The sequence below is a fragment of the Cucurbita pepo genome, chromosome 14 (assembly GCF_057944985.1).
Source record: "Cucurbita pepo subsp. pepo isolate OVF chromosome 14, ASM5794498v1, whole genome shotgun sequence".
Taxonomy (NCBI): Eukaryota; Viridiplantae; Streptophyta; class Magnoliopsida; order Cucurbitales; family Cucurbitaceae; genus Cucurbita; species Cucurbita pepo.
This window is the reverse complement of record NC_141811.1, coordinates 5,702,882-5,715,710: the sequence shown is the minus strand read 5'-3', so window position 1 is coordinate 5,715,710 and position 12,829 is coordinate 5,702,882. Positions and strand designations below refer to the sequence as shown.

Genomic DNA, 12,829 nt, shown 5'->3' with positions numbered 1-12,829 from the left:
GCTTGTACCTTCCTAGAGATTCAAAATGGTCCACTAATCTTTTACACCATATTTGTTATTAATCTTTTAATCTTGCTTTTTTCCTTTATCTTAAACGTATTATAACTTCTCTAGGAATATTACATTATTTTAAAAAATAATAATAATAATAAATAACTTCTCTAAATATTCAATTTTATATCTAATAAATTTTTTAATATTTCAAAATATTCAATTTTATATGTAATAATTTTTTTAATATTTTAATTTTGAATAATAAGTTATTAACTTATTTAATATTTAAAAAAAAAACTAAGCTTATAAAATTCAGTTTCATATATAATATAGTAATTAATTTTTTTTTTAAATTATTAAACATGAAATTGAAAATTGGGTGACAATAATACTATTTTTTTTTTTTTTAATTTTAGAGACTTATACACGAAATTTAAAAGTATTAGAAACTTTTAAAATTTGATCAACTAAATAAACAAAAATTTAAATGTTGATTAACTAAATACAAACTGGATAATCGAGTGACTAAACTTATAGTTTAACCCAAAAAATATTATAACTAAAATTTGAAGGGGTATACACGAACCTGTATAGAATAACATTTTAATAAAAATTAAAACATTAACGTGTAAATTTATATAAATTTGTTCAAATTTAATGTTTAAATCGATGAAATTGAAAATTTAAAGTTATAAATGATACAATATAAAATGTTTGATATTTCTATTTATAAACTTTCGGATATTATGGTAAAAAATCAAAAAAAATTAATAAAAATTTCCTTAAACCGTTTGTCTAAAAAAATATAAAAAAAATTATAAAAAATTTCAATAATAACCATGTAACTTTAAAAGTGTTAAAAAATTAAAAAATTTAAAAATTAAAAATTAAAATATGTTCACATAAACTTTTTAAAATATTTTAAAAAAATATCTTTACAGTAGTCCATGGTTTTAAAAGTACGAAAAACTTTCAAAACAAAATTTAAAAATTTAGAGATAATATATAAGAGGTCGATAGACGATTTTTTTTTAATAAGAGTAAAACATGTATGAGTAAAAAAAGTATTAATTAAATTTTTGTATTAATTAAAATTTTTAATTTTAAAGAATATTTATATAAATACTAATGTTTTAAAGTTTAGTGGGGTTGAACTATGAAGAAACTTTCTCCTGTTACTATGCTTAAATTGATCAGAATACTCTTGTCTATGGATTATTACCTTTCAGGCTTGGAGTTCATTTGTCGAAGAAAAAAAGTCCTAAGACACCTCATGAAGTTGAGGATATGAGAGACATTCTCTATGCATCAGCGGTCGGTAGTCTGATGTATGCCATGCTATGTACCCGACCCGACAAATGCTATGCTGTGGGAATTTTCAGCAGATATCAGTCCAATCCAGGACGTGCTCATTGGACTGCCATTAAGAATATCCTCAAGTATCTTAGGAGAATGAGGGACTATATGCTAATGTACGGTGCTAAGGATCTGATCCTTACAGGGTACATTGGCTCAGATTTTCAGACCAATCTAGATTCAAGGAAATCGACATCAGGATCTGTCTTCACTATGAACAGAGGAGCAATAATATGGAGAAGCATAAGGCAAGGTTGCATTGCTGGTTCCACCATGGAGGCTGAGTATGTTGATGCTTGTGAAGCAGCGAAAGAATCTGTATGGCTTAGGAAGTTCTTAACTGATTTGGAAGTCGTTCCAAATATGCATCTTCCTGTCACTCTTTATTGTGATAACAGTGGAGCAGTTGCAAATTCAAAAGAACCAAGAAGCGATAAGCGAGGAAAACATATTGAGCGCAAATATGATCTCATAAGGGAGATTGTGCAACGAGGAGATGTGATCATCACACAGATAGCTTCAGAGCACAACATTGCTGATCCATTTACAAAGCCCCTCACGGTTAAAGTGTTTGAAGGGCACCTAGTGAGTCTAAGACTACGAGTTATATAATTTAGGGCAAGTGGGAGAAAAGGCATGAGTATGTGATGCCCTAGTTTATTGTATTTATGTCTTTCTTTCTACTGAACGAAAACCCCACTAGAGTTTTAGTCCAAAATCAGTATTTTTTTTAAAGTTTTTTTTTTTTTTTTTTGGAAATTCAAGGGTATTATAGAACCTTTAAAAATTATAAATATATTTTATTAATTTAACGATAAAAAAATCCAATAAAATTAAAAATAACCCTAAATCTTTTTAGAACCAGTGGGATGTGTTCTGGTTCTGGTTCATAAAAAAAATTGAATTTACGTATAGTTCAATTTACAATGGGTGTTTTTGGTTCATGATTTTGGGTGTGCTAAAACCACCGCCGCCCGGTTTGTGAGACAATGACCTCTCTGATAGCCGACTACCGGAGATGGGTATTTTCTCTGCACAATCCCTCAACCCCTGCAGCGCCTAGTCTTTCACTTCGTAGCTAAGGTAGATTAACCTTTTTCAACTTCGAAATTATCCATTTCTGTCTCATTGCTTAATTTTCAGACCTCCAGAGAGTTGGGAATTAGCCTCCGGAAGCAAAATTTAATCAAGTTCATCTTATGCATTCATGGGTTTTTGCCCATGTTCGAAAGTATGTTCATCTGAGTTGTTGTTTTTCCTCCATAATCGAGTTATTCACCACCATCTCTTGAGAAGAGCGTGCTATTCTTCCTTGTCGGTGTTGTTGGTTGAAGACCAAGTGTTTGATGAAAGTCCAGTAGCTCAAATTAAAGCTTTTCATGAAGCTAACGCCACAAGAAACTGTTCAGTTGTTTGGAGGAAGGGGCAGCTCTTTCCTTTAGTTGTTCGTGTTCTAAAATCTTTGAACTGGACGGTGGCGAGGCAGGTAAGATTCTCGACCGCCGTGAAACATTATGGGTATTTTAACTCTCTATATGCATTTAGAATTATGGTTCATGTATTTTCACTGGCGAGTATGCGGAGGGAAGTTTACTCTCTTCTTAGAGATATTGTTTGCCACACTAGGAAGGCTGAGCAGGATTTATTTGCATTGCTCCCATTTCTTATGGATTCAAATTATGATGTGGGGAACTTAAGAGTTGTGTTTGACATGCTTATAAAGGTTTTCTCTGGTAATTCAATGGTTGAGAATGCTGTGGATGTGTTTATTCAAGCTAAGAAAATGGGGATTAAGCCAGAGATTTCGTCGTGCAATTTTTTGCTTAAGTGTTTGGCTGAAGCAAACAAAGAAGATTTTGTTAGATGTTTGTTTGAGGATTTGAAAACTTCTGGCCCAAATCCTAATGTGTATACCTACACAATTATGATAAACTTCTATTGCCAAGGACTAAATGGGCGTGATATCAACATTGAACAAGCAACCCTTTTCCTTGAGGAATTAATGATGAGTGGTGAGACACCCACTGTTGTAACATACAGCATTTACATCCGTGCACTTTGTAAAGTAGTTTCTGTTCAGTCTGCTTTGTTCTTCATTCAAAGTTTGAGACTCAAAAACCAACCTCTTAATGCTTATTGTTACAATCCGATTCTTTATAAATTTTGTTTAGAGGGTAAGATAGAGGAAGCTGTGAAGGTTTTGGAGGAAATGAGGGGTTATGGAATACTACCAGATGCATATAGTTATAGTATTTTAGTTGATGGGTTCTGCAAGAAAGGGGAAATCGAGAAAGGTCTAAATCTGATTGAGGAAATGGAGATTCATCGATTAAAACCATCCTTAGTCAGCTATTCGTCTCTGATTTATGGTTTTTGTAAGAGCGGATTGATGGATGTTTCCCTAGATATTTTCCGTAGACTTCAGAAACTTGGTTACAAATATGATTTCATTGTTTATGACATCTTGATTAGAGGATTTTGTTCTCATGGTAATATGGATAATGCTTACAAGCTCTTGGATGAGATGGTAGACAATCATTTATGTCCTGATGCTTTCGATTTTGGTGGAATGATTCGTTGGTTTTGCAAGATGGGACATTTCGATAAAGCGATAGGACTTTTCAATTTTATGCTAAAATATTGTGGTTTGCCTGATACGATGATTTGCAATTTTATCGTTGACGGGTACTGCAGAGAAGGGCAATTGGAGGAGGCCCTGAAATTTATGATTCATATGGAAGATCTAAGTATTATGCCTAACTCATACACCTACAATATAATCATGAAGAGGTTGTGTGAGGAAGGAAGGCTGGAAAAAGTGTGGGAGCTTTTCCCTGTAATGCTAAAGTTGAATATTCTTCCAGGGGTTGTACATTATAGTACCTTTATAGATGGTTTTGCAAAGCATTCTAATATGAAGAAAGCATTAATGCTGTTTGAAAGAATGCAAAGACTAGGAGTTGCACCCAACACGGTCACGTTTACTATTATTATTAACATGTTGTTCCAGAGGAATGAAACATATTGGGCATATAAATTATTTAATGAATTGATTGTAAAAGGCATGATTCCGGATCAGATTTTGTACACGTCCATGATCGCTGGATTTAGTAGAACCGGAGACATGAAGAAGGCGTTGTCTTTGTTTAAGAAAATGTCAAATGAAGGATGTTCACCTACTGTTGTTACTTACACTTGTTTAATTGATGGATTCTGCAAGTTAAGACGCTTGGATCTTGCCGGGTTTTTGGTTGATGATATGAAGAGAGCCAATCTTACACCGGATGTGATAACTTACACTGTTCTTATTTCTGGGTTTCTTAGACTTGGAATAATTGACAAAGCACACGAACTGTTCGATGAAATGAGAGCAGATGGAATAATTCCAGATGACGTTACTTATCAAACGCTGGGTTTGCCTTCTAGCATTGTTGATCAGAAGGAGGACAGCTGAGAAAATGCTTTGTCTATGGCTCACATGGTAGAGTACTCTCTCTATTTCTTTCTCTCTAGTTTGTTTGTTGATTAGAATCACTATTGTCCTTATTCTCATGCATAAAATATGTATGTTTATACCGTACGTGATGAAAAATCTCAAACCTTATCTAGCCTAGAACAACGCACGTTACTAATTATGTTCTAAACATCATTCAAGAGATGATGTGATGGTATGGAGGCGGGGTACTGCATTTGTTGCTACGTTATGCTCTAAACATCATTCAAGAGATGATGTGATGGTATGGAGACGGGGTATTGCATTTGTTGCTACACCGTTAGTGTAAATCGAAGTTCCTTCTGTTCGGGTCGAGCATGTAGCGAGGAGATGATATGTTTGTCATATCTTTTCTTTACATCATAAAGGTATGTCCTGCCATATCTTTTCTTTCCCCAGATTGTACACTTGGAACGTGGCACCAACTCGACCATTACAGAATGAGAGTCCTATCAGTTCGATGAAGGACATCATGAGAATGTTTCTCAATGAAGCTTAGTGCACTTCCTGAGAAAAGAGGAAATAATGTAATTTACGGCCGAAGAGAGGAAACAAGTCTGTAGCAATTGGCACACACGTAGAGGTATGAAGACTACTTTTATTCTATTTCTTTCACTAAATACTAAGCTTGTTCTCGTTTGCCTCAAAACAATTTATAAAAACCAATAATGTAGATCCACTTATATGGTTAAACTGAACAAGCTTAGTATTTCTTGGACATTTCCTTTCAGATCTAGGACATTGCCTGCGCTTGGCGGGGATAATCTTGCTATTTAAAGGGACCACTCGAGCTAACGAAAGGTTTGCTCAAATTAATCATACTTTCTTAGACTACTTGTGGTTGTCTGCTTGAGAGTAGTTATTGTGTAAGGAACTTGTGTAAGGACTTGTTATTGTGGAACTTGCATATTAGGAACACATGGAAAAGGTGTAATGTCAACATGTATCGAGACGGGGGAGATTGAGGGGTTTAAGGTGGGGAATGAGTCGATTCGCCTTTGAGTTTGAAGATGACACTTTCCTTTTATATTCGGGTTAGGAAAAGTCGTTTGTTAATCCTAATAGGTTTTTGTCGTTTTTTGAAGTGATTTTGACATTAAGATTACCAGGGTAAGAGCTCAAATAGTGACTTAAATTGCTGCCCTCCAAGTTAAGCTTGGTTGTGAGGTGTGTCAGCTCACTTCTTCTTACTTGGGGTTGCCCTTAAGTGGTAATTCGAAGAGTTAGACCTTTTGGGATTCTTTGGTGGAAAAAAGGTCTTCTCTAAAGGGGAAAAAAATCACACACTTATTCGGTTGATGTTGAGCAAGATCCCAAGTTATTTCGTGTCTTTCTTTGAGACCCTGTTGGGCGAGCGAGAAAATCGGGCGATATATGACGCATTTTTTTGTGGGAGGGGACGAACGAGGGCGGAGGGCACCTATAAGTTTAGGAGTTTTGGGTAGTGACTGTGTCCTTCATGGGACCGAACGTGCTAGGTAAAGCTCGAAGGTTCATTTTTAGAGGGGGGTGGGGGTGGGGGTGGGGGGGGGGGGGGGTGGCGGCGACGACTCTCCATGATTTGTAACAAAGATAACAAACGCCGTTGCATTAATTAGTCTCGTGATGTCGTGATAGTTGAATCTTGAGGGTATTGGAGTAGCTTTACAAGGAACAATGTTTTTTTTCTTGTTACCAGTTACTTATGAACCTTATAAAACGTTGACGGGTTTGTCGTTCACGTAGGGTCCGAACTGCCGTCGGTCGAGTGAATTGGCAAGTCGTAAGAAGGTACCATCGAAATGTTACGGTCTGGCTGTTACTCGTATTATGCTGGTTTGTTGTCCTGCTAGTTTCTACTCTCTATTTATTTATGTAACGATGCTTCACAATTACTTCAGGAAAAGCTCAAATTCAAGAGGTCATCCAACTTATAGTTCATGATTTTTTCAGAGTTGTAGGAGAAAGGGATGTTTCTCTTTGCATGGCAGCCAAAGGATTTCAAGGTTATACCACGGAGACAAACTTAACGATCTAGCATCAAAGCCCTTCATTATTATTAGTACGATGGGATGGAGGGCACACTAACCCCTGATATGCTCTTTTCTCGAGCATTCCCACTAAGTTCTTTGATCCTGCCCTGTGCCTTTGACGACTTCGCCATCGCTCATAATTGGTATATAGATCTCTTTATTTATGTAGTGGTTGGCCTGGTCTGATAGAAGCGTTGTACATAAGCGACTAGTTGCTTCCTAAAATGCCTCTTCCTAAATGCCTCTTTGACTTTTATGTCCATATTTATTCCTCGACATAAGTTTGAGATACTTCTCTCTCACACATTCCATTGTAAAAAAACGATGGACATACGGTGGCAAACTCATCAAATAATTCTTCGGGGAGAAAGGGAGGTTTTGTTTGGTTGGTCTGGACTAATAGAAACTTGTCCAGAAAAGCGATCAGTGGCTTCCTGAATGCCTCTTTTAACTTTATGTCTATATTTACTCCTCGATATAAGTTTGAGATACTTTTCTCATACATTCCATTGTAAAAAACGACGGAGATATAGTGACAAACTCATCGAATAATTGTTCGGGGAGAAAGGGAGGTTTTGTTTGGTTTGGAAAGACAAACGTGAGGCTAGGAGAGAGGGTAGGACTTAGGTGAGGAGCGCCTGAAACAGTTTGGCAACCCGTGAAGGCTTATTTTGATTTGGACATTTGTTTTGTTTCTTCACAAAACAACCAGTCTTCGGCCTTCGGCCTTCACATGCGCAATTCAAACAAATACCCTACGTTTTTCATTTTCCCCATTTTACCCCTATCCTTTTCCTCTATTCCCTCATTCTCCCTGTTTCCCTCCCACGTGAAAAGTTTCCTCGATTTCTGCACTCGATGGGACCCACCCCTTTGGGCCCACTTTCATATTTTCTAATTCTAATTTTGGTTTTCTTAATTTTCTTTTTTTTTTTTAAAAAAAAAAAAAAACTTTTTTCTCTCTCTCTCTTAATTAATTATCATTGTTGTATTATTGCTGCTTAAATTTATTGTTATTGCTAATTATCATTGTTGAAACTGGTGCAGGAGAACAAAAGACTGTTTTAAGAGTGTGAAACTTTTCACTAACAGACGTGTTTTAAATCTTTGAAGGGAAGCCTGAAAGGAAAAGCCCAAAAAGAACAATATCTGCTAGTGGTGGATTTGGGTCGTTACAAATGGTATTAGAGCCAGACACCGAACGATATGTTAGCCTTCTCGCTGTTCCCCGAAGGGGGTAAACATGAGGCGGTGTGCCAGTAAGGACGCTGGCCCTAAAGAAGGTGGATTTGGTGGGGGTCTCACATCGATTGGAAAAAAGAACGAGTGCTAACAAGGACGCTGAACCTTAAAGGGGGTGGATTGTGATGTGATGTCCCCACATTGGTAGGAGAACAAAAGACTCATTTCCCTGCTAGACACAATATCTGCTAGTTGTGGGTTTAGGTCGTTACACATTTGGTAGTGTTATATATATATATTATTGTTGGAGGGAAAATACAAAAGGAAATGTATTTGTTCATATATTTGAAAATATTTCTTTAATGATTTTATTTTAAAATATCACATTCTTATTTTGCATTTATTTATCGTTCAACCCTTTTAAAAATAAAATTGATACATATCTAATTCAACTGGCTAAAAAATATACTATAATGCTTATTTGAACTGGGATTTAAAATTAGTATTTGGATGGTCCCAACATTTCTGTGTTTTCGACATGATCATGATATCTACTTGTCTTGAAGTGGTTCTAAAAGTGATAATAATCCCCCACAAATTAATACGGGTCTGTTTAACATGTTTTCTTCTCGCTCGAGTTCTTTTAACATATTTTGTCATCACTCACATGCTTTAAGAGATCTTGAAATTTGAATTATGATAGTCTCGAAATTTACTGTATTTTTAATATAAAAAAAAAGGAAGTGTGAAATTATATAAAAATAAGAAATAGATACCAAATACATATATTTTTAAAAATAAAAACATTTTAAAAAATTTAAAATATTTAAATATTTATTTTCTTGCCTTTTCATATAAAATAAAAAATAAAAAGTTGAGATATAACCTAACCATTATGTAGCTTTTTTTATGCGTTTTAAATCAATTATTATTGAATAAGACGCAATTAAAAAACACAAAAAGAAATTAAAAAAAAAAAAGAAAAAAAAAGCGAAAAGGGCATTTTGGTCAGAAAATAACTAGCATGGGCTATGCCAAATCGTGCCAATCAGAAGGGACAAAAAATAAAATAAAATAAATAAATAAAAAAGAAAAGCGCTCTCGATTTCGATGCAACGTACTAACGTCTATATCTATGGCTCTTCTCTCTCTGTCTCTGTCCATTTGATTTTTCGATGGCTTTTTAATGGCCGGGGCTAGAGCCGAGGGGACTCGATCTCTTCTAGCTTCGCAGCAATGGCTGTTAATCAGTGTCAGGTAATGGTGCCTTACATTTGTTTTAAGTCGACATTTTCAATGCTTGTTATCAAATCACCAAAAGCAAGTTTCAATTAGCCCTTCTTCCTCTCGATTTCCTCCACACTGTAATTTTAGACTCGCAAATTTGGTTTGTTCATTCGTGTTTTACAGATTTCTGTTGTGCTGGAGTTTTTTTGTTGGCTTAGAAATGAGAATCTGAAGATTCGTTTGAGCTTTGTGATTTTATCACTTATGTATTCATTTTGCTTTTGGCGTTGCTTTGGATAATGTATTTCACTTTTTCGTTCCCTTTCAGACTGCAGCTGTGTCGAATGAAGTTCTCGTTCAAGAAAAACTAGCGAAAGTTACTAGACTTGACGAGAGGGAGCGTCATTGTTCTTTAGGTATTTTTCTTAATTACGCTTTGTAAGTGAAGTAATCCGTAGTTTTAGATTTCCAGTTGCATGATGCTGATAATTAATTGTTTTCGCCATTCAGAAATTTTGCCAATTCTCTTTGAGAAGACTTCGTTCCCCTTCCAAAATTCTTTGGTAAGTTCGCTTTTTGTGGTGTATTGCTTTTCCACTATATTTTGGTATTCTCTCTCTCTCTATTTGTGGTAACAACTTGATTGAGCTCACCATTTCTTCTTTTGGACATGGCGTCTGGGGCCATTGTTTTGTGCAAGAAGAAAATAACTAGGGCAGGTGTAGCAATTAAAGAAATTTATGAAAGTAGCGGAAAAGAAAATTTTTAATGAGAAAAAAACTAGCAAATGATGCATTTAGATCGCGTATATCAGTTCTTAGTTATGAAAAATACATGATTATTGTACTAGATTGAAATTTTTGATTGTTAATTATACATCAAATCACTGATTAGCTAACTTCAATTTCATCAAACTATTATCTATAATTATTATCTTACTTTATCATGTTGGTTACCTTTTGTTTTTTAAAAGCAATGTTGATTGCTTTCAAAATAGTTGATTAAGGTCTAAATTGTTTATTAGTTTCGCAATTATTTCTGTAAAAAAGCTATCCTCTTTAGAAACGCAAAACAAAATCAACCCACCCACCTCTCACTTCAAATCCCCTTACAGGGCACAATCTCTTACTTTTTTTGTAGTCCTTTGCCCACAACCATCAGTGCCCAATCAGATTATTCTCCCATTCAATGGCTCGTTGAATCTATTTCTATTGAATTTATTTTATTATATTTGATGAATATATAGATCTCTTCAATTGTTTTTATCTAATAAAAAAGATAAACTGCTTTGAAAACAATCCTATTTACTTGTGGTTGTCATTTTCTTTCTCCTATTGGCCCTTGAAATGCATATCTATGTTCTTTGTTTTTTTTTTTTTTTTTTTCTCTCTAAACATTATCATTTTTTAATGAATTTTAGATATTTATTTACCTTAGTTGATGATTCACACTTATAGTTATGCTATATATCTCGAGAGTTTCTTTTCAAATATTCTTTATTTGTTCAGGCTCGTGATTCCTCTAGCTTTTTAAGTACCGAGGGATTCGACAACAGTCCAGAGTGTGATCCACATTTGGCTTTCCTCAGCTTCCTGGAAGTTACCCATCCAACAAAAACTAGGATGTCATTGGAAACTTCAGATACTCGCTTGACTTGCCAGAACGTAATTGACATACACGTGAATGCTGGTGATGCTTGTTCCTCGTGCATAGTAAATATTGATATTGACAAGGACAAGCTGGACAAGCTCAAAACATCTAAATCCTGTGAAGGAACTTTTGAAAGCTTGAGAACTGAGAGTACATTAGTGGTAACTGAACTCGTCTATTTACGCAAATTTTAGAGATGGCTTTTCCTTTTAAAAAAATGAAAATCATGATCCTAAAATGATAGCTAATTGATTTGTAAATTATTTAAACCACTCTTATCATGTTTAAATTCACTCTAGACAAGTTTTTTAATCATTTGAAATCAATTTAATGGGTTTGATTTTACTTTTTTAAAAGTTTTGAAGTTCTACAAACTAAGGTGTGTGATCTGTATTCTACATCTCTTGCAGCGCATAGAGAAGGTACTGCAGAGACAGTCCAGTCTTAAAATGGGGGCGAAACTTATGCAATATTTGTTGGATCATGGACTAATGTTGCTGAAGTTCTCGTCTAAAGGTATGCACGCATTTGCTTTCTAGTGCTTGAAAAACGAAACAACTTGTATAGATAATTTCAATCAACAAGGAAAATTCAATAATCTTTTATCAATACTTCAATTTCTTTTGTTATTCATCAGAAAAATCAGGGATCGAAAGGGCTCAGGACGCGTCAAACAACAGGTGGAGAAAATATAAACGTTCTGCTTCATTTGATTCAAGAAAGATTGTTGTTCTTTTCTCGGTATTGTGAGTACCAGATTCCTAATCTTCTTTATTTTGGTCCCAGTCCAATCACTGAGTTGAATTTTGGGCATTTACGAAAAAAATGCAATTTATCTTAGAAAGTCCAAAACACAACTGACTTTTACTGCATAGCTATTGATTGAGGATAGGTGGAGGAGGTTCGAGAAAAAAAGTGCTTTAAAATACTTAGACTACTTTTAAATGTTCTTAAAATCTTTTGTAAGATCTGAAAATTGTTTTTTAGCACTTTTGGAACACTACCCTTTTCCTTCTCATTTCATTTCTTTTTCTTTTTCTTTTTCTGTTTCCCTTTTTAGGGGAAAAAAAATGCTTTTTTGATATAAACTATACCATCCTTCAACGTTTTAAATAAATAAAAAGAAACAACCTGTAGGTAACTTGATTGTTCATCAAAAAAAGAAATCTTTTATATCAGATGATTTTGCCATTTGCAGGTCAAGCTTGGGAACCTTGATATTGATATATTTGACTCTGAGAGTTAGGCAGCAGGGTGGGGATGGATCTGTTGCTATGTAGTCTTGTATGGTTCTTCTCCTTTGCCTTTCTACAAATCTCTTAAAATAGTTTGTTTTTAAATTTTATGTTCTTATAGATCATCTTATTTGTACATAAATGTTCTTCCACTTTATGGGATCCCGTAGGAACTGAACACAGTAGTGTGTGATTAGTGAATGTGTTTTGACAATGGGATGATCCCCTTCCTTGGGGCAAAGAACTTCAAAATCCTTCATGGAAATGTTGGGAGATCTCCATTTTATAGGAATGTTGGTAAAAATATTTTATGTTCATGGAAAATTATGTTCAGATTGTGTGTATATATATGTATATACATAATTTTTTTCCCTGTATTATACATTATATTTGAGTATATCTTTTTTCCTTTTGCTATATAATCTTGATTTACTAATAGGTATTAGATTTCAAATGAGGGGTATTTTAGTCCGTTGAGTATCTAGAGGTTTCTGAATTTAGTAATTGGACACTTTTCCAAGAAAAAAAAAAAACTAATTAAATATAGTTGTTTAACTCATTACCCCAAAAGTATAATTATTTATATTATTGAAATGATTATTTAATATAAATTGTCTTTCCAAACTATTTTATTAATTGTCACATAGTTTTAATGAATTTTAGATTAAATTTCAATTTTA

At 34.3% G+C, this 12,829-nt stretch overlaps 2 protein-coding genes across 8 annotated transcripts; both read left to right on the top strand.

The window, feature by feature from the left end:
- The first annotated feature begins 2,205 nt into the window (after window positions 1-2,205).
- Window positions 2,206-7,309, top strand: LOC111810273 (uncharacterized). 7 transcript variants are annotated; one of them, XM_023696936.2, is made up of 4 exons: window positions 2,206-2,433; window positions 2,494-5,426; window positions 5,575-5,644; window positions 6,569-7,309. In XM_023696936.2, exon 2 carries the CDS (start codon window positions 2,558-2,560, stop codon window positions 4,802-4,804), a length of 2,247 nt encoding a protein of 748 aa, XP_023552704.2. In that variant the 5' UTR covers window positions 2,206-2,433; window positions 2,494-2,557; the 3' UTR covers window positions 4,805-5,426; window positions 5,575-5,644; window positions 6,569-7,309. The 7 variants fall into 7 exon arrangements, with proteins under 7 accessions (XP_023552704.2, XP_023552706.2, XP_023552701.2 ...); XM_023696938.2 differs by having other exon boundaries at window positions 2,206-4,831; window positions 5,243-5,426; XM_023696933.2 differs by having other exon boundaries at window positions 2,206-4,831; window positions 5,006-5,426.
- Window positions 7,310-9,134: 1,825 nt separating this feature from the next.
- Window positions 9,135-12,493, top strand: LOC111809675 (adenine deaminase). Its single transcript, XM_023696054.2, has 7 exons — window positions 9,135-9,294; window positions 9,593-9,680; window positions 9,775-9,827; window positions 10,773-11,075; window positions 11,325-11,430; window positions 11,552-11,660; window positions 12,113-12,493. Exons 1-7 carry the CDS (start codon window positions 9,274-9,276, stop codon window positions 12,192-12,194), a joined length of 762 nt encoding a protein of 253 aa, XP_023551822.1. The 5' UTR covers window positions 9,135-9,273; the 3' UTR covers window positions 12,195-12,493.
- Window positions 12,494-12,829: the final 336 nt, after the last annotated feature.

What these genes read in the sequence shown, in the direction of transcription:
- LOC111809675 (XM_023696054.2), top strand. Translation starts at nt 9,274, where the DNA reads ATGGCTGTTAATCAGTGTCAG. An exon ending in TGGCTGTTAATCAGTGTCAG is followed by an intron (nt 9,295 to 9,592) that starts GTAATGGTGCCT and finishes GTTCCCTTTCAG; the next exon opens with ACTGCAGCTGTGTCGAATGA. An exon ending in GTTGTTCTTTTCTCGGTATT is followed by an intron (nt 11,661 to 12,112) that starts GTGAGTACCAGA and finishes TGCCATTTGCAG; the next exon opens with GTCAAGCTTGGGAACCTTGA.
- LOC111810273 (XM_023696936.2), top strand. Translation starts at nt 2,558, where the DNA reads ATGGGTTTTTGCCCATGTTCGAAAGTATGTTCATCTGAGTTGTTGTTT.